A 22609-nucleotide genomic window follows, 5' to 3' on the forward strand; every position below is an offset into this window, starting at 1 on the left:
GTAGCCGTCTTCGTTCCCCTTTTACTTTTTGAACCTTGGGTGTTAAACTCAAAAAGAGGAGTCCGTGGACCATAAAGAGTAGGGGCAAGTTGCTCTCCATTTGGTCCGGTCCGACATCAAGTGGATACAGACTTAGGACTCCCAGATTCCTAAAAAAAAGCCTCTAGCTCCGGCCAAGCTTTGGTCTGAACTGTGGGCGGATTTACGTTAAATATAATTCGCGCCCTTGTCGTGTTTTGCGAATTATAAAAGGACGCATATAACATCTGCGAGCCGCTTCGGTCACGCTGCTCCCAGGGCACACTTGAGGCCGCGTCTGATGAGTTGCCTCTGCCCTGGTACGAAATCGTAGCCGTCTTCCTCCCTCTTTTACTCTGTTATTTCTGCATTTTCGTCCTTAGAATTCCTCTTTTTTCATAATCACTAGATTTCTGTACTTTTCCATCTCCGGTGACCACGTTCTGCCCATCTTCTGAGGAGGAGAAGAGATACTTCTTTTCCATTATGTGATTTTTAACGTTCATGGAGAGATTTTGCTGCACGATGGTGACAATTTTCACGTTCTTCAAGACCAATCCACACTGGTTGAGTAGCCTCTGTCCTTGTCTTGAAATGAAATCTTTAAGGGTGAAAAAACTTGCGTCGGCGACTGGTTGATCATTTCATCAACGTTTTTTCCCAATATGGGTGAATCATGCGGCTCAGATCTCCCAATTTCTTTTTCCCCTCTTTTTATGATTTCAGGCTCGAAGGCGTCTCTCCTTTCTGGACGAGTTACTACTTTTGGTGGTTCTATTTTCTCTTTCAGCTTCTCATAATAGTGGATAAGAATGGTACTTCGGGAAGCGGTTCTTTGCTGGTTCAGTAAGAGCTCTTTTTTCCGTTGAATTTGACAGATTGCGCTTTCGGAGTACGATAGGTGGAGTAGATTTCCTTATCGGAATCCTTGCAAAAAATACAGAGGTTTGGAGTGATCGCGCAAACTGGTCGATAGTTCTCGTGCTGAAAAATCATCTTACTGTGCGCTCGGAAGACTTTAAGGATTACCTAGCACATTTGTATCGCATTGATCGAGAGGGACGTGGTGTGACAAGAAGTGTTACATAGGATCGGTGGCTACTAAAGAATTAGATAAATCGGCAGACTATGGATTGGTTTTAACAGGATTCGGCATTCACCATCAAATTCTACTAAACTATTGTAAACAGCGATGATGTTCGTTGGTCCAGATTGGATTAGCTCATTTTTAAAAGTTCGCTAAGATACTTGAAGCGGTTGACTGAACATCTTGTTTTTAATGTGACTTCCTGAACAAAAAGTAGTAAAATAAGGAAGTAAATCGCGTTTCCGAACAGATAACAGTCGTCATTGGTCTTTCCTAAAATTTTACTGAAAAATTATCTTAATTTTGCATTTATCTCATAATTTTCCAGTCAAAGCTTAATGATGAAGGAAAAGATGACTTGGACGATGAATGGGCTGGAATACCTTTCACCATTGATAATGAGACAGGTAAGTAACTGCTTTCAAAAAATCTTTTTACTGTTACATGCACTTAATTATCCGAAAAAGTATCTGAAAAACAATAGAGAGCGTGAAAATTGAGTGTTATAGATATTTTTCTAAGAAAATATTTAATCAAGCAAAGTCACAATGAGCGGCACTTTTAATTTATCTTAAAATGGAACTGCGGTATCGACGTCGGAAGCATTTTGTAGTGTTAGATATCTGTGGAATAGTATGTGACCAAAATGTGGTACAAAATGAAGTGCTAAAGCAGATTAGTTTGGGTAAAAATCCACCTCAACCAAAGTTAAAGTTGCCATGGATTAAAGATCATAAAAATTGTTCAATATCTTTGATATATTCAAAAATTGTCTCCAAAATAGTGTAAAGTGGTTCACTGCCTTGAACTATAAATCGTTAATCTAATTTTCGACACAATACTGTAGTAATATAGTTAAGAAATCAAGGAGCAGAGATACCTGAATTCAAGTAATAAGTAAACTACATAAAAGTATCTTTTATCTGTACCTATATAAAACACATCGGAAATACAGTTTCCAATCTAAGATATAAATAGCCAAAAACCGAGGCAATCACAGCCACATATCGCCATGATATTTTTGTTATTGTTTAATTTTCTTTTTTCGATTAAAACGCACAGCGGGATACCTAGGTTGGATATTTATTTGATTTCTTCCTCTTCACTGATCCAACAACAACGACACCAACTATGTCGACCACTATGGATTTTGCGGTGAGAAATAAAGAGGTGGCCTGATCCAGAAAATATGAAAATATGGCGGCGACTGGGATTAATATCTGAGCCATGGGATAAACAGACAGAAAAAAAACAGATACATTCAGTGAGCCAAACTGGTGCACAAACCATATCGAATGCGACTAACATAGTTCATCTTTCACTGACGGAAATTTCAAGGGGGATCATAATCTATCTTCAATTGTAACGTTATCCACTTGAAGATGGTCTTAGGCTACTCACTTGGATTGGAAAGAAATTCAAATAGCGATAGAGGTCGTGGTTATGCTTGGGGGAAAGGCTGTATTTCGTAATATTTTGATATAGTAGTCGAATCGCGATGTGATTTATATTTTAACTGGGATAGGGACTCCCTGTTTTTGTACTGATATTTTTCAGAATTGGCTTTCGGAAAACTTGGACAACGTTTCCTAAGATTAGAGCTTAGAGTTTCTTCTAAAAAATACCGAAAATAGCTTTAAGATGATCGACCTAGAACATATCCAAAATGCTCTCTCCTCTGATTCCTCCGCTCCCTAGCCAAATTTTCTATACGCAGTCACCAGGATTGGAAAGCCCGTCTCCCTTCGACCAGACCAAGTGAATGAGAAGACCAATCGATGAAAAGATATATAAAATATCTTTTTGGAACGCTATTGCGCATACTAATCCCTCTCGCTCTCCCTTAAAATATGATACCCTCTCTATACGTGGATGCCTAATATACGTACCATAATACGGCCCATCCTTGCTTCACTGCGCTTCAGGGTTTCTTTTTCGGGATGAAAAATGATTCGACCATTACAGAGCGAATTTCCTCCCCTGGGCCGGATAACATTTTAAGTCCCTCATGTTCTGACGACGGGAACGACGGCGACGACGACAATGATTGCCCCGGGAAAGAACAAAAAGAATTCCTTTTAAACATAGAGGTTTTTCGGTATTCCTTTCTTGGATGGATTGTGTGTTGTTTGCGCTATTTATGCACTATGGTATCTATCGCAGGCATAGCGTAGATTCTATTCCATTTATAGATAGCTAGTCCTTGACAGGAGTTGAGTTTTTCCTATATTCGATTTATTATTCGTTATTATTATTATTGTATATAGGTAGACTATTGAAGGGAAGGCTGTTGAAATGGATATAAATCCAATTTTGTCTATATTGTTTGTAAGTTATTCAGTTTTTTTCGGGGATTTTGTCGGGTATTCTAAAGAATATACTTTCATTTTTTCCGCATCTCAACAAGAAGTGTTGTATGAGCATTGATTGAGCCGTTACCTTTGGCATGAGGAAAGTGTAGTGTAATGGTTATTATCTCTAGTTTGATTTTATATTGAAAAGTGAGATTCCTTACTTCCTTTTTTGATGTAGCACACTATACAGTAGTATCCGTATCAGTTAGGTGATCTCCTGACCAAGATCAAGGAGAAGCATAGAGTATCAAATACTTTCGTTATTTTGGCCAACCATTTTTAATGATTTAAGATAGCGAGCAGTTCTGATAATATATTCTGCCAAAAAGAACTGGAAATTGGTCATTCAAATTTGTTGTATCGCCTTCAAAGTGGGCCCCTTCTGAAATAACACCGCTTAATCCCGAATTGGATCTCCTTCAATCCATGCCCTTTTTATTAAAGTGACGCCGACATCTTCCTCCGTGTAGACAACTCGCGAGCTAATCAAGCCACACTTCGATTGATTTGGTACCCTCAGTGTTCTGAAGGACATCGTCGATCGTCTTATTGACTCGATCAAGGTCATCATATAGTTTTAAAAATAAGAAAACCGTGACCTTAACATACCTGATTTCAAACTATATTTGTTGGTTCAACTTATTCAGAGCCTACAAGCTCTTTTAATTAGAAAGGTGTATGAAAGGCAGACTATCCTTTGGGGTCGACCAAATGTAAGCACCAACTCTTCTTGGAATCTCGTCATATGGCATACGCTCCCCCAAGCGTCCTTAATGCCAGCTAGGCGTGAATTGAAAACATTCCAACTAGAACTGGTTAACGTAGCGTAGTATCCATGCTACAACTGGGAGAAATTGGCCCATAGGATAAGTCCCCTTGGTAAAACAGACGAATCAAGGATGTATTCAATGATCATTGCATACAGCTTGACCTTCAAACGACGACAAAACTTTGGTACTACTCAAATTATTATCTACCAGTGCTGCCTGGATATAAAACATACGCTTACGATTCCTCGTAAGCCTTCTGCAACAATTTGAGCATTGAAATTCTATTTGTAATACTAAATTTTGGGACAAATTCTTTCACTTGAGAAATGAAAGATCCTGGTCAAACTCTGCATCAGGATAGAAAACAATTGCGCCAACTTGGACACAAAAATAATTTTGACAATATCTTTCAGCATTATCATCATCAACGGCGCAACAACCAGTATCCGCTTTAGGCCTGCCTTAATAAGGAACAGACATCCCGATTTTGTACCGAGGTCCACCAATGCGATATCCCTAAAAGCTATCTGGCGTCTGGCAGGATGTACCATAGATATTGGTTTCTATCATAGATATGGACTTTCCGGGCTAGGTCATCGGCATCCATACGGATTAAGTGACCCGCCCACCGCGCCCTATTGAGCCGGATTTTATCCACAACCAAACGATGGTATCGCTCACAGATTTCGTCGTTATGTAGGCTACGGAAATATCTTTTGATGGGGTTCTTACATGCTCGATTCTCGGTACTTTTTTGACAGGATGTATTGCAGTACTAGGAACATTGGCTCCCGAATTGATTCAACCATCAATTCAGTACTGTACTGCATCTCAAATTGGATAAACCGAACTGTATACGACGAAGCAGACCCTCAAAATACAGTTCGTTTATACCACGAGGGAACTTACTTTGGTTTCAAAACAATCAAATAAAATGCCTCGGTGCCTAAAGAGTTTTAAAGTGGACGAGCTAGAGCCGCCAGGCTTACTGTTAGGTTTGAAATAATTAAAATTTGCTTTTGTTCTTTGCTAGTATTATTTATTAACCTTGCAGTTAACGATTTTTCAGGAACCCCCTTCATCATTGCTACAAGTCTGCTCTTAACTGGTTGCAGATCGCCAGTGCTTATTTTATGACCGCACTCCAGCACTTGCTTAGCTATCATAGATTTTTTGGGTTTTCGGGAGTACTTGATAACTACTCCTGTCTCCTTCATAAGCTCCCTAAATCTAGTGGTTACCAGCCTTTTCGTCTGGCCGCTATATACACCACCCAATCTGTGCAAGCGATTTTATAAATACCGTTCATCTCATCTTTTTCGGTCCTTTTCCCCGGAAAGCTGAGATTTTAGCTGGTATATTCAACTTGATCCTGCCAATTGTACGTTGAACCTTTTCAATGAGCGTTGCATATGCCGTGACGTATTTAAAAAGGTGACGCTTGATCTTTTTAGTGGGGTAGAAGTCGATTGTTGGCTGTACAATGTATTGAAGTTACTCCATTCTATCCTTCGTACATGTCTCCGGATCATCGTTTCTATGGTGGTGCTGTTGTACTTGTCCTTCCTTACAATGTCCATAATATATTCTTTATGAATGTCGAAATCTTCCTCTGCCAGTGGAATTGCCAGGTGGCGGTGGATCATTATCCCATAGGTTGCCATTTTATGTTGGTAACTATAAAAGTGACCGTGAAAAAAAGTTGTCCGTTGTAACATTTGATTAGTATATCCAAGAAAGGCAAACCTCGCATATTGTTAGGCCTTTTTCCACTATTCTGATGTCGCCTGATGTTTCAAGACACCTCAGGCGTAGCGATGGGCAATCCTCTTTTCCCACTCCTAAGTGAAATTTCGATGGCATTACTGCAGGATTACCATGAACCTTATGAAATCAACATGTATTGAAAAGTGGCTTTTCTGTTCAGGATAGGATCACAAGCTCGCTGGAAAACTAGATCCTATGTTGTGGTGATACCACAGACATGATGTACGGTGACCGAGGCCAGCATAAGTGCCATAGATACTAGTGGTCTAATCGCCTAGTATTAAGCTTTTTGATGTGTTTTGAGTGTTTGATATGGTAATAAACTCTCTGAAAATTTGTCATCAAATGAGCTGAAAAACACTATTTTGAAGACATTATCTGTGTGTATTATTCATGGTTCGTTAGTAAGCGAAAGCATCGATTTATGGTAGGTGTTGCAAATCAACGAACCTAAGCATATTGAAATTTTTTTTTCTACTTACATGCATTCCTCTTCTTCTTCTTTTTCTTCAACCTTTGTCCCGTTCACAAGCGGGGTGTGCTCGTCATGATCGATTTCACCATTTAGTTCCATCAAAAGCCTGATCTGGATTCAATCGCGAGGCTTTCAAATCCCTATCCAGCGTATCAAGCCACCATTATTTCGGCCGACCTTACCATCGACTTCGATGTTCCGACCAATCTTGGCAAGTGAATTCTCGTTAACGCGAATTACGTGACCATACCAACTCAATATGGATCAAGGATATCCTCATTTCAGATGTGTTACGCCACTAGTCCAACGTAATATCTTCGTCCACATTACCGCAAGATTCCGTTCATTGTCTTTTATAGTCGGCACTATACCCCAAACTCATTTCATCGGGCCTCTACTAGGATTGGCGATAGATGGTTGATCTTGAACAATCTCTGAAACATTTTGGAAGGTTCCTGAGGTGAAGGACATCACTGTTAGAACATAGCGGCTTGGGGGATGGTCTATTTTGTTAATTCCCTAGTTGTACCATCTATGTCGCTATAGCTCAGTCCCCAGCATCATCTTCCTCCAGCCGTTTCGATCTTATAAACTTGTTTGCCTGTTTGCAAACCCGAGAATCGACCTACTGTCTGCATCAATTTTATCTCCTCCCTTTCTCCTTGGCCTGCATATAGCATTCTCTTATATTTGGGCCGTTATCGTTAGTTCTGGAAGTCGAGTATCGTCGATACGCTGGACATGGTCGGCCAACTGTAGCTTCCTTAGTTTTTGGTGGATTATGATAAAGGCAAGGGCGAATAAGTACTTTGTATTGTATATTTCATGACCTAGAGTGGGAAGACTAGCGAGTAATGCTGCAGTAATCTGTCATTGAATCTGTAAAATGGTCAACATTGTCTAATTGGTGTCTTTTATTTGTATACCATGACATGTCTAGCTTATGACTTTGGACGGAGAAATGTGCCCTTTACGTCAGGAATTGAGTTCGGTAATTCAGTAGTATTCCTCTAATGTCAATCGCGAATTTTCTTAGAACGACTCTTCTTTCATATCCTTTGGTGGGGCAGGGGCGCTGTGCTATGTCGACTTTTTGCGTTGAAATTAGCCAGAACTATGTATATCACTATCGTATGCGGGCTGTATGTCTAGAGTTTCTACCAAGGTGTTTTAAGCACCATTTGTGTGCGGATGTTCCGAATTGTGGCAGTTAATTTGTGATACAAATTTGTTAGCTTTTTTTACTTGAAGTCTGTAATGCTAGATTTAATTTTGTTGTTTATCCTGAATATGACTTTAAACTCTCTGCATCCTGAAGACGTTTCGATGTTGGTGGATTCGCTCGTAGTACATTTTACTACCAAACCACATTTGTTTCTTCAATCGCCAGAATATTAGCGCCTTTTCTACTAATATACTATTAGGGTTCAAATTATAAAGAAATAGTCTGTGGTCATTTGCCAGAGGCTTTGCCATTGAATCTGTCCAGCCCGGGAATGAACGGCTAGCTTCTTAACAATAGTTTCGCAGTTGGTAGGTAGGTAGGTGTCAGTGGCCGCTTCTAGGAGCCCAATTACCGCAGTGGTGCCCTATTTTGAAGTCACAATTTCCTAAGTCCGTGACTACAGAGGAAGAGCAAGGGAAGCCGAATGTAGTTGGCTGAGATCTCCAGAGCAGTCCATAGCATTTAGAGGATTTCAGCTCCCCCATCCAACAACCAGAGAGATCTGTTTGAGGTCGCCAGCGTTGTTTGCCTTGTGCCTAGAGCTTAGCAATGGTAAATAAAGTGCCTGAGGGTTTCTCTCTCTTTTCCGCCAATTGTAGGGAATGCCAAGTCTACTTGCATCCCCTATAGGTCAGTATCCCATTCTAACCACCATAATGCTGTATTCGTTAAAGTCGTTAAATTCGTTAAGTTAAAACTCAGATTGAATTCATTAAACTAGGGCTAAGAATACACACAAAGAGTGCCGTAAATTATGACTAAAAAGGATAGAAATTTTGGGCTGACATGAATTTCTCGAAACTATTTTACTATCAAAACGTCAACGGCTATGAACTTTGGCTAACGAACACGAATTGATAGTTAAAACACGTCGGAAAATATTATTTGAAGTATATATGTACGTATTTCGGAAACTAATTACTCCCTTCTTCAGTATGGCACCCGACTGCAATGCCTTTCAGGAACCTTGTAACTTGAGCTTGACTGTTCTCCATCGAGTCCCAGTGTTTTTCCTAGAGCTCTTTTTTCAGTCGTGGAAACAAAAAAAATCACATGGAGCCAAGTCAGGGCTGTAATGAGGCGGAGGCACTACGGGGGTCTTGTTTTGGGTTAGGAAGTTGGTAACGACAAAGGCCGTGTGGCTAAGGGCATTGTCGTGGTCGAGCTTGAAAACGTTTTTGATGTCAAGCCTGACGCATGTGATCCATCATTTCAGTCTCTTGAGCACCTCCAGGTAAAAGGCTGCGTTGACAGTTTGTCCTTGCGGTACAAACTTAAAATGGACGATTCTTCTGGTATCGAAGAAGGCAATCAGCATTGTTTCGATACGAGACTTGCTCATACGCGCTTTTTTGGGTTTGGGGGAAGATTGTGTATACCACTTGGAGCTCTGTCTTCGAAATGCATTCCTCCTTAAAGCCCTCTTGAAGCATTTGATAAATTTCCATTGCATTCTTCGTTAGCCACATACAAAGCAAAGGGTTATAGATGGGAGACATTCCTCTCTCTTTTTTCTACGTATCCTCCTCAATCCCTTTTTTCCTTTTCGGCTTGAAAATTTAAACTTTCCCCGAATGATACAAAGTACATACCTTAAGGCGATATAACTTTCCAAAGCGAGATGATGGCCACCGGTTTTCCTTCCCCATCATTCCTGACATTAATGTTTAAGGAGAGGTGGCGGCCACCACTTTTCTTTCTTCACAATCTATGAAAATTCAATCTTTTATCCATTGTGGAGCAGTGTACAGAGTTTAGATCCCCGTTGCAGCTGGATTTGATCGATTTTACAAAAGCTATCAACAGCGACAGTAAGAAGTGTATATGAAGTCCTCTATCCGGAGGGACATGCCCAGGAAAGCAATAGCAACTATCAGGGCGACATATAAAGCGGAAAATGTTACGTTCTGTGTCGGGGTAAAGTCTCAGCAGAAACTCAGAGCGGAGTCATCTAGGGTTGGCCGCAGATACTTTTTCTTCACACTATCGGTGACGTCCTTCATACTGCCTTTTGTGGAGGATTAGAGTATGTCATCTTGATTATGCTGATGGTCAGATACTATCTTCTTGCTTTTCCACTGAGCCATGGATTTGGAAAAAGGGGCAACCCGAGTCGGACTGAAGACAAAAAACTAACGTTCTCCGTCTGACTGGTCTTCACATTCTGCCTCTTTGTATTAATGGGCGAAGTTTCGAAGACGTCGAACAAAAGGTGGCGTTGTTTCTCTACGTATAACAGCGCTTAGTTCACTTTCAATTTTTTGCCAAAAAAACCTCAACACCACCAACATCAAGTTGATGCTTTTCCATACCAATGTTGATGGGAGGGCGGAAGTAGCGGTGGATAGGTTACATAATAAGAAGGGGTGACAAATTCATTGCGGGCTATGTCGTGAACCCACTAGCCCAGGAATACACATATGGCAAATGTAAGATGCCTTAAACGATGCTTTAATATTAACTTCATATCTCTTGTAAGTCGAGGGGCAAAGAATCTTTGTTTTAAATTAATTCTGTTACTTTACATTGACCTGGATCTGTGTAAAATTTGACCTTCAAAGAAGTAAAGACTTCGAAAATCTAATTTGCCATTTCAATCCTTTTTACGAAGTCATATCTGAAGATAAGCGGAATATTTTTAAAACATTGTTAAGCTAATTCTCCCTTGGGAAAATGCTACCCACAATTTTATTCATGTCGCACATCAATCCCAAAATATAGACTAACATGTGTTCCCTTGAGATTTCTTGTCTTGTATTGAATCAGAAAAGACTTTAATACATTTTGCATTTGATAAATTTTTGGTGACAGATAAAAGATCGTGAGGCAATCTCCATTTTGTTTATTTCTTCCCTTTTATGCTTTTGGAAAAATTTAAAAAATATGGACATTTAGAACTCTAGAACAGGGATACTAAGGGCTACCAGAGAAATGTTAAACGCAACCATGTGAACAACTGAGTCTTACAACCATTAATTCTGAAAAAAAATATGTAAAATTAGGTCTGTTTCTTCAACTCCATGTTGAATTTGATTTCTCTGTAGCCGCCATATCTTCACCTGTAGCCAACCATATCAACAGGTTGAAATGAATATCCCGTTTATCTAGCCCCTATAGGGTATCCACATGAAACATTAACAAATGACCGAACGCGCTCTAGAGCGTTTAAATTATTAATTAAAACTTTTTTCAAGACATCCGACTGTGACCACTAATGAAAATCAAGAAAAAATCCAAAAAAAGATACAAAGAGAGATGAAAAAAAAATCTGAGCAGCGGGAAATTCATCTTTTCATTAGTCAGTATTTCCGTCATTCGATGTTCATTGTATCTTTTATTTTTTTTCTTTTAGTTTTAGGGTTTTTTGGTTTGATTGGATTTCGGGAAAAGAATTGATTTTACGGAAAAATTTAATTACAATTATTAGTTTTCCTATGTTTCAATTTGGACTGAAAGAGTGACTTTTCATTGATTGCACTGATTTTCTTTCACTTCTTTTATTGGATAATTTACTTTGGTGGTGAATTACATACCCCATGTTGTGGTACTTAGAAGGAACAAATAAGAAACTTTAGGCAGCGTTCAGTGGTTGTTTATTTCTATAGTTTCTAATTGAAATATACTGAAAATTGAACTTAAATCTGTACCTAAAGATATTAAGTGGTCTTTTTCTCAGATTGAGTGTAGTTAGTAACTTAACGGTAGACGTGTTGAAATTATGAGTAGATAAATCAGTCGGATTTCAGGGACAATGATGCGAGAAGACCAATGATCCCCAGAATATTATATACCCCTATGGAATTGCGCTGCTGCTTGGTTCTTCCAATTTTTAACTCTGCTAACATCAATCAGACTCCTGTATATCTACATAAACTCAATACCCATAGAACATCAATTAATCATGATTTCCGCTGTTCCTTCCTCTGCACCTCAACTTTTTCCTTCTACAAAATTCCTATCAGTTTTCTCATTCACTAATTCCTAACAAACACAATTCACCAATACGCAATATTACTACACACAATGCGTAAGCCGAGGTCCTTATCAGTATCCTTTCAACACCATCAAATCCATCAGCAAACTCAGTAACCAAAAAAATAATTCATCAAAGATTTTTTGGCATCAACCATTTCTCTTGTTCATTTATCCAAAAACTTTAGCAAGGATGAAAAATTTCCTTCACGGCAACGTGAATTGTTTGTCATAAATTTCGATAAGATCCATAAATTATCCTAATCTTCGTTTATTTTTTTTTTTCACATCCTTCCTTCTGTATGTCGCCATATTTTCGCAACGGCAGGGTATGCCCACACACATCTTATCTCCTGGCAAGAAAAATACCATCAGGAGGATCTCTGCCGCGCACAGATACATGCACATTGAAAAAGAAAGAAGATAAAACACGCCATGCACATTAAGTTAGGGAAGATCCTATTATAAAAATTAGAGCAAATGATTCAAAATGACGCTCGCGTTACCGCCATCTTGATTCCCTTTTTTCGCTTACGTAAATTTTTTTTGAGGGTAGATTTCATTACATCCTGGTGGGAAGAAATGGCTCGGTAAAGGCGAATGGATTACGGGAATGGATGAAACATGCGGATGGGATGGACAGCAACAATGATGAAAAAAAGGAAATGGAAAATCTGTACTTAATTTGATTTATTGCTTTCATTCTGCACGAATTGGTTTTTTCGTTCGCTTGGAAGTTGAGTTTAAGATGGGATTGGCATTTTTATAGGTATTGGGCGGAAAAAACTATAAAAAAGAACGATCCCTTTTAGAATCTGGTGGAAAATACTAGGAGAAATGCAGAACTGTTAATTTGGTAGCCCCATGGATGTCAGGTTGTACGCATTTTTTTTAATTTTTAAGGAAGAAATGAAATGTAGGGATGAATTAAAAGTTGTTTAATTTTGAATGCCTCAAGTCCGAAATCGTGTTGACACATAGGCAAAATTGCCGGACAATCCACGTGATAACCATTTTATCCACTAAATTGTGATCTATGGTGAAAAGTGAGCCTTTTTTTTCAATTCGCACAAATAAAGACAATGATTCCAGCCTGAACAAGTTGTGGAGTCGATAACCGAACGTTAGCGATTCTCAAAAGAATTTGAAAGGATAATCCGCTCGGAGTTGGTTCCAAATAGCCTGCCCATCAGTAGGGAGAGGTTGCCTCTTATAGCAAGATAATGCAAAATCGTACACCGCCAGATGAAACAATATTTGGCTATCACCTATTCTGTTTTATGGCACACTTCCGTCATGAACACACATTCGATGACTCAGCGAGGTCGAAAATGGGTGCCGCAAGTTCTGTTCTTAGTTTAAATGGTCTTTACTTCCAAACTTTAGTTTATTATTACATCAATCCGTAACTTCTTTTTCGGCCTTTATCGCGTTCAGAAACGGGGCGAGTCGTGTGGATTAGTTGCGCTGGCTCTGTCAAAAGCCTGATATGGATGAAGTTGCGAGGCTCTCAAATCACCATCCAGCATTTCAGGCCATCGCTGTTTCGGCCAGCTTTTTGGTCGTTTTCAGCGACTTCGATGTTCAGACTAATCTTGGCAAGTGAATTCTCGTTAGTACGAATTTCATGTCTATATCATCGAAGACACCTCCCAAGCAATTTTCTCCCACGATCGGTGCTTCGAAAATATTGTGACCTCCTTGGAAATGGTATGATTCGCCAAGGCGATATACTCCGCTATCTTCGATGTGAAACGTTTAGATCTCTTTTTTCTTTCAACTCCCCCTCCTCCATGTGCTCCCCGATGTATGCTTCGTTGCAATGGGAGCATGAAATTTTGTCTACTCCAAATCTGGCTGTTTGACCGATTAGATCTTGGGTTGATGTCAGATGAGCCTTAAGTTGTCTTCTCCCGCAACCGAAAACTGCGCCCAAACAATGTTTCCACAGCTTTCAGTTCAGCGAAAGAGAGATTTGGTGCAACTTCAATGCTGCTCTTCTTTTAGGCTGTTGATCTGAAACAAGCTTAATGAGCGCTTGTCGTTGAAGGGTCCTTTTATTTTTGTCGATATATTCGGGAGAATTCCAGAACATACTTGGTTTCTTTTATTACGCGGGTTAGAATGATGGTTCCAAGGACCATGGGATTAAATGAGATTCTTTCATTCTTCATTTCCAGTGTGGATTTTATTTTGTATTGTAGACTGTTGAAACAATTCAGGGCGTTTCCGCCGTTGTTTTTTCTGATAGCGTTGCGAATGTCGTTCACGTGCATGTCTCCTTCAGAATTTTGGCATTAGATCATTCAAAGCTACCTACATTTCCAGTTTTGCGTCTTGCTGATAAATGTTGAGAGGAGATTGCCGATTAAAGCTCGAACATGATCCAGTTTCATGTATTGTTTCACTTCACTAAGAGTAGATCGCTTTATTGCTGATGCTGAATGAATGAATTTTTTACAAGGACAATGACTTTCTTGATCAGAATAGCTGAAAAAAGGGCCTTTGTTCGCCTATTAAGGAGGTTTGGAGCGAATTCGCTTAAGATTCTGATTGATTTCGCCTCAAGCGGTTTCTCCATATTTTTTTAGTAATTGTTTGGTTATGTGAGGCCTCATCTCCTTGCCTGGTTTATGGATCTTGAGAAGCCTTTCGATCCTAAGTAGTACTGGATTAGAAACTTTCAGTCTGTACTTTCCTAAAATTGGTTGACATTCCTTGATAACTTTCTCTACCCGCTTCATGAGTGGTGGTAGAAGATCGGCCCTGAATTTTCTGTATAACCAATTTTCGAGCTCTATAGTCCTCTCTATTCAATGGCAATATTATTTTCTTTGGTGGCGTCTGCAGTTCTAGTCCAGATGCGTTCTTTTTCTTCTGGAGTGACCGGGAATCGCGACAGGGATGCGTTTCTGTGTCGGTGATAAATGCTGGGGCATTTGTTTGACTGCAGATAGCAGTTTACTCCATTTTATAGCGTTTGTTGTTCCGTGGGAAATTGTGAGAATTAATTCACCATGATGTTATCGATCTGATTAGCATAAGGTCCAGGCAGCGTACTCGGCTTTTGCTCTCTTTGTAGACTTCTAAACTTATTATCCTTCGTTTTTTCTTCCAGTTTGACTGGAAGCACTTCTTGAGATATTTTATCGTAAGTAGATGCAGACAGTGGTCTAAACACCGGAGACCTTTTTATATTGCATTTGTTTCAAGACCATTGCTATTTAACCTAGACCCTTCTGTGGAATCGAGAAGGGTGCATGGAGTTCAGGAAGGCGAATAGTTAACGGAGCTATCCTGGGTGGACTAAAGAGGAATGCAACATCAAAGCATTCAAAGGATTGTTTCAATCTGATAAAGAATTGCCTTAGGATGATAATGAGAATCATTAATCACTGCAGGCTAAACTACCAGCTGAGGATATCTAGGGAGTATCAAACGTGATTTTGTTTTCCAGAAATTTCATTCACACCCATTTACTGCAAGAATTTGTTCCAATTTGATATTTGCGGCTCTAACTGTTTGGGACAACTTTATCGGGCCTATGTTTGTAGGAGGAATTCACAAATATATTTTTCTGCGGGAAACGCCGTTAAATTATCATTTTGTATATGTAATTTTGTGAGAGTTTTATCTTTGACCTCATTTTGAATGGTATACCTAATATTTTTGAGACCCCCACTTACGTGGTTTTGGAATTTCTTCAATTCTTCAACATGGCGAAATTATTTCTTAGCTTTTTTTCCGGTAGAAATGAAAAACTGTTCCATAATTTTTCCTGTGACGTTTTATCCTGATTGGTAATCCGTTGGACACAAGTGTTTAGGATCCTGGTTGGTTAGTTACAAATAGCAATACTAGTCTGTAATGAACTATCGAACTGTCAACCGGAGCTATCAAAGCTAGAATAGAAGTCAAAGAAATTAAGCCAGGACATGTATTTTACGAAATCAAGCAGGGGAACACAAGTTTTAGCAACCTGTTTGCTTTCTGAAATAGCTAACGAAGAGGTATGCACTAATATCATCCATAAAAGTGATGTGATCTGTTATGTTGAGGTTGTTTAAAAGAAGATGCCACATTAAACCACGTCCTCCAGCGGAGGCAACATTAAGGACGTGAAATTTCGTGCCGGCATATGCGACTCTAATAATAGTGATTAAAATCTCCCGAATGTCATCCTGTCTAGAACAATGCAGCAGGGACCAATTAATCTCATGAACATCTAGGAAACAATTCCTAATTCTACTAATGATCGTAACGTGGTCGTTCTGATTAGTAGCATGCTGCTTCAGGATTAGCGTCCCAATTTGCTTCTACAATCTGGAGTCATTTTGAGGAGATGGCAATTCGAATTAGGTTCGCATTCGATAGCACATATTCTGAATTAGCCCTCAACCGCAATTGCTATAGCTCTTAGTAGAGGAAAAAGATGTTTATTAGCCCAAATTTTTATTGTTCTGTCGGGTAAGCACTAGAGAAGTGCTTACCCGACACATTTTTTTAGATGTCGTTTAGGATATTACCATTGAAAGCTGACGTTACACGTTAGTTTCTATTAAGGACATGCTTTTGACTCTGTATTTTAGCCGAGTTTGAGATCGCTTTGGAAGAGCCAATGAGGGGAGCTGACAACCCGCTGACTCGCAGTTGGGTTGTTTTTTTCTTCTTTCGCGTTTTTTATTTGTTTCGATTTGGTTTTCGATTATATTTAGAGTTTTACGGTTCATCCCGGTGCAAATTTGGTCGCTAGGTATTCAAAACAACTGATATTTTTGTAAAATCACGTGTAAAGGACAGAAGTTTCATGTCGACTTATACGTCGTTGAAGCTACATTTAGGTACAGGCGATTTTGGACTGTCAATAAACACCAATTTTCCTAATGTCAGCGATATCACCTATTACATGGTTGGAAATAGTCAACGACATTTGAATCATTCACTAGAACCCACAATGGTTACAATGGATAGCAATGCGTCTAATGAGTAGTTCGAAATAATGGTTCATTTGAACCTTCATAATCAATCCAGAATTTGGGTGAAGAAGAATAATACGAATGTCTGATCAGACATCTTTCTCAGATCATAGTCTAGATCTCGCTGTAGATGCTTTCTACCCTCTCAGAGACTCTACGATCGACTGCAGGATGTTTAATTAGATTATCAAGATCAAACCTACTAGTGCTCCCAATGATAACAAGCATGCGCGGATTTCATCGTTATAGCTGTTATCGGTTGTGATTTTCGACTCTAGATAGGAAAAAATTTCGACAGTCTCAACGTTCTAATCTTCTACCTTTATTGTTTTCGTTTGACCAATGCGGTTCGATGTTGTTCGTTCTTTGGTTTTTGACGCTGACGTTGCTACCGTGTACTTTCTCTTGATTTCATTAACGTGCAGCCCGAAATTTTGCACCGCCTGCTTGATCTGAATGAAGGTAGACTGTACATCTCGGGTTATTCTCTCCCCCGCCCCCCCCTTTATCATATCGTGTATTTTTCTTGTCTCAGGAATATCTGGCCAGTGTTGAAGACTCACTGGACCATGAGCACCTCAAACCATTCTGGTCCCATATTAGTTGCTCCCACAACCCTGTCCAACTCCTCCTTCCATTAAATTCTCTGGCTCTCTCTGCTAATTGACCCTAACTATTTTGTGATTTACTCTGCCGCTACTTTTCCTCAGTATATATTCCCTCTCCTCCCTCTCCTTCTTTTCCGCTGGTGGATGCAGCCTGTTCCGTATCTCCTACCATTCTCCCTCTTATTTTTCTCCTTGTCTAATACTATTTTGGCAAGCTTCACACCAATGTCGGCCCTAGATACGACGCTCTATCAAACCTTTTTAAGGTTTTGTTTGAAAAACAAAACCTTATTAAAATCGGTTCAATGTCTGTCCGTCTGTCGTTCTGTCTGTCTGTCACAGGCACTTTTCTTAGAAACGGCTATACCGATTGACACGAAATTCGGTGAGAACTGTGGACCCCCAGACATGCAGTGAGTAATATCCTCCTATGTTGAGATTTAGGGGGGGTCCCCATACATGTAAAAGGGGGGTGTAAAAATTTTTTTCACCAAATATGTGTGGTATCTGGTGAAAGGTCTCAATTAGCCCTTTTCGAAGCCGGTCTTAGTTTTGAGATTTGTTAAAAAGACAGGGAGTGGAAGGGGTGCAAAGTGATGATTTCTTTAACGGAGCCATTCTCAGAAACTACTGAACCGAAAAATCTGAAAAAAATCATGAAGCTGCCTCTATACGGTACCCAGGCCTTAAAATACTCTCCATATCGATATCTGTTCAAATTAAGTTAATAATAGTATATTACCGTATTTTTGGGAAAATTGAGTAAAACCCCCCTTAAGTTTATGTCAGAGTTATAAAAGTTGGTAGTAGTATAAAATATAATATGAAGCATATTATCTCCAAGTTTGATCAAAATCATACTATTATTAACAAAGTTGCAGTAGCTCAAAGTAGCCTTACCGTGTAAATTTACAACCCGAAGTACTAAATCTGATATGCTAAATGCATATTTTGAACGGGCTACGTACAAATGGGATAGTTCTACACTCAAATATACTCACACAAGAAACAAACAAAACCTTTCTTACCTGAAGCGCCCAGCTTCCGGTTTCCCGACTTGTTTTTCTTAAAACTGTCTATCTCCTTTCCTCTCTCCATTATTGTCAAAAAGAGTCCAGAAGGAACCAATTTCCTGGCCTGTGGAAAGAGGCTCTCATCATCCCCATTTACAAAAGTGGCAATCGCACTCTTCTTCAGAATTACCGTCCCATAACGCTCTTTTCCTTCTGTACTATTCACAAGATACTTCGGTTCAAACTCTCCTCTCTCAACGTTCCCATATCAATTGGTTCATGGCTTGCCTCTTACCTTTCCAACCTATTTCGTCGCGCCTGTTTTATGGCAGCACACCCAGGTCTTTCTCTCCCTCCTCTGTTGTTCCACAGGGATCAATTCTAGTCCCTTTATTATTTTTATTCTTTATTAACGAATTCCCCCACACACACTTACTTATCGCTGGCTTAAACTGTTTTCCGCTATATCGACGCCTATGGACTGTGCCGTCCTCCAATTAAATCCAGACACCCTGGTTCGATGGAGCTTTGCTAAGCTATATGACTGTCATTAAACTTCCGTTGAACACAGAAAATTCTGCAGGAACCGAATTCAGCATATGAAATGCCAACCAGATGTTATAGGAAATGTCAGTCGAAATTTGTTTTTGCAGAGTGGTCTAAGCAAGTGGGAAGTAAAATGTTCAAAACATCAACTCGAAATGTCAAGTCTTCAAACAATGGGCGAGAATGAGTATTGACAGATCTCTAATTTACATTCGTTAAAATTTTGACATTATGGTATGACCATTATAGTTCCGGCTTTAAGCGGTTACAGTCTGGGCGCTCGACCCTGAATATGTACCCGATAATGGCTCGGTTCTACTCTCATAAATTCTAAAGAAACACGAATTTCTCTTTGAAATTTTTACAGCATATTCTGGGATAGTAAGGCCATCGTTCTATGCAATAGAAAAATTTAATTCTGAAAACCTCCTAATGTAGTTTTCCCCCTTAATCAAGGCTGATCTAGCCTTCTTATAAAAGTCATGAGAGCTTTTAGACCATGCCCATATAAATACGTATAGGATAACGGCGATTTACTTGGGGCTTTGTCCTATAACAGACCCTGTCGCTAGACTCGGCATACCCTACAATTCGTATCCGTAGTCGAAGTTGCGGAGAGGAAAGAGCGATCCTTACGTAGTTCTTTTACAAACAGTTTTTTGGGACTTCAAAGAGAGGGGCTTTGGTTGTAGAGTGGGAGACGTCCTATCCTTTGTAAGCCCTAAGCCAGCTAGATTCTGCTCACCATATCGTCCTAATATCAGGTATCGTTTGAGGAGATTATGGCATCGATACGGCGCACTGCCGCTAATTGGGCTCTTCAGAGTGGAACTAATACCTGCCTACCCTGCAATGCGTATAAAGATATCCATATTATTCCATCAAATAGTTGAAATGCATGTACATTGCCATATCATAAGGACCGTAAGATATCTGTACCTCACACGCATGGTGCGTAATACAGCATAAGATACTGGTATCTCATTCGTACGAAATGAGCTAATACGAAACTAATCTCAATACACTTCCTCTAGTTAAAATTAAAACGATCTAATTGCATCTTCAACTTGACCGTATCATTGCGCAAGCCAGCTTCATACCTTATTATAAATTAATATTCAAAAGCGAACCATGAATTTCCGTCTAATTGCTAATATTCCCGCGAGTCGGCCATTTTACCTTATTCCAAAAAAAAGCTTGCCTTTGATATTCAATCCACCGAAATTTCTGAAATCCAAACCAAAATCATGTTCATGAATAAAAATTGCTAGTTAAACTCTTCCGAGTGAGCGTCAACAAAGTAGATATATGCAGGCCTAAAAGTGTATGTAGAATAGATGCCTGGAAATTGTTAATTAATTTTTCCAGATACCTGGCCCAGGTGAAAAGTGCGTTTTTTCTCCACTTTGACTTGCCGCTTGGCAATTACAAGACTCTGTTTGAGATTTTATATTGTAATTATAATAATTATGCGATGAATGCATTTGGATATAAGAGAAGTAACGGTAACCGAATTTAAAAGTTTTCCGTGTTAGTAGATCATTTATTGGAGCTACTTTTCGAAATTCAGTGAAAAAGCAGAGAAAATGAACTCAATTGAAAGATGAATGCGTAGATTGTAAAGGAAAATTTTCATATGCACACCGGATGACCACATTCATTCAAATTTATTGATGGGAAACTTTTTAATTATTTCGTAACTCAACTTTCTAAGTTTAGGTTGGGATTGGTTTGGTACTCAGGGACATTGGAAATTCTCAGATTGCATTTAAATATTATACTTGCTTTGCTTGGATGCTGACAAATGCCCATCTTGTAACGGAATGTTGTCATGAAATAGCGTAATTACACTCCACTTAGAGTAAATTTGCAAAAATTATGCTATTACTCATACCCAGGCTGGACCAGTCCTGGTCAACCATGAGCCACCACAAGTGCTATTTACTTTATTTAATTTTTGTCTATTTAGATTTATTTAAATCCAAGCCTGGCTCGTTTGACTTGTGCCTATCGAATTCGAATGTGCATGAGTAGCGACTCCATCTTTCCATTCATATCTTATTTGGAGGTGAGTACCTCGTTGAAATTTCTTCGCGTCAATCAAAACATACCGCCACTGTTTGTTTGATACATACTTGAGATGGCATGATTAAAAGAATGTATAAACATAATTAAAAACAATTATAGAAACGTTATTTTTTTTTTTTCTTGAAAAATATCTTTGACATTAATTGAACATTGAAAGTTCAGCAAAATGCAGACAGGTTGGCTTCAAGTGCTGCTCGAGGTTTGGTTGGTACCCGTGCATACAATATGTCGAAATCCTCATATTTATATTAGGTTACTGTTTTTAATATGACATGGCCAGACATGTTGAAGGAGTGATAGACAAAGTAGCGGTGGAAACAGTAGGCCGTAAGTGTTTAGATATGTATGCCTGATTATTGGTATTTTGCGTTTTGATTTGACCTCAGAAAAGGCCTACTTCACAGAAGCTGGTATCTGTCCTTTCAGTTTACTGAGTATGGTAAGAACGTTTCTCACGAGTGCCGAATAAGCGCCAAAAAATAGTTTATAACACTTTCCAATCACCGTTAGATGGAATTATAATAGCTTCTTTGCGTGGAGAGAAATATTAGATATTTAACCAAATAGATTCAGATAGATTTTCTAGCAATTAAAGATAACACGCTACCTAAATGGCCCAGAACTGAATGTCCCAGCGCCGCTTTCTCGAGTCTTATCAACTCACGTAGCTGATACACATATTCACCTAATCCCATTTAAATAAAGTTCATATGTAAGAGGGAAGTGCGTCAAAGTCTAATCGGTATCAGTGTATCTGATAATATCACAACTCGACAAAACGCCCATCAGATACTCCACGTATTATGTCCTATTATTTTATTAAAGCTATCAATTCTGGAAGATTAATGCACTCATTGAGTAATTCAGGGATGATTAAGCAAGTGAGTGACATGTCATACAACCCGGCGTACCTCCCATGACGACAATTATTAAGGAAAAGTCGGTGGATCTAAAAAATGTCATCGATTGATGAGCGAGTTATTTATTTAATGTCCAGTCGTGTTTATTCATATGTCTTTTGGGAAGAATAGTATTTGGAAAAAAAAGAGGCACATGTGAAGTAGTGACAGAGGACTTGATATCTTCGTCTAATAATTTTTTGTCAACATCTTGTAACATCCAAAGAGATTGTTTTTCTTTAATTAAATAAATGTAGGTTGATCGGTTTTGGTGATAAATTTTTGGATAATTTGTTTTCGAGTAAATCCAAAACAGAAAGTCACGAAAAGATACATCCAAGCTTATTACTTTTGTCAGATATTTGGTTGTTGCATTCTATAAATTTAACTTTATCTTGAGGGACAACGTACGTTTTAATTTTATTAAGGGGGGAGTACCGTGTAGAAGGGTCTAAATGAGGTCTATTTTCGGAAGTAAATCAAGGCTATAATTGGCAAATTAGGCATTTATTGTTTAAATATAATTATTGGCCACATGTTTGGCTTCAATTTAAAACAAGTCGGGAAACCGGAAGTTCGGCTCTTGAGGTATGAAAGGTTTTGTGTATTTCTTTTATAAAGACATTTGAATGTGAATTTGTCCCATTAGTACGTAACACATAATATACGCATATATAAGGTGTCTCATAAGAAATTTTATATTAAGTGGATCGATTAAAAAAAAAGTAAGCAGTATATAGAAAAAATGTCTATTAATTATTAAAATACACTTTTTGGGGATTTATTTCTTAAAAATAATATCGTCTAAATG

At 38.9% G+C, this 22609-nt stretch overlaps 1 protein-coding gene across 3 annotated transcripts in view; it reads left to right on the plus strand.

Annotated features, from left to right (window-relative positions):
- The window catches only part of LOC119646429 (segmentation protein cap'n'collar), a 332005-nt gene that overhangs the window by 134583 nt on the left and 174813 nt on the right, over window positions 1-22609 (plus strand). For all 3 annotated transcript variants that reach the window (XM_038046878.1, XM_038046877.1, XM_038046879.1), the window contains one exon: window positions 1434-1512. In XM_038046878.1, coding sequence (XP_037902806.1) covers window positions 1434-1512 — 79 coding nt within the window. The remainder of the gene's footprint in view (window positions 1-1433; window positions 1513-22609) is intronic.

Source organism: Hermetia illucens, chromosome 1 (assembly GCF_905115235.1).
Source record: "Hermetia illucens chromosome 1, iHerIll2.2.curated.20191125, whole genome shotgun sequence".
NCBI classification, from domain to species: domain Eukaryota; kingdom Metazoa; phylum Arthropoda; class Insecta; order Diptera; family Stratiomyidae; genus Hermetia; species Hermetia illucens.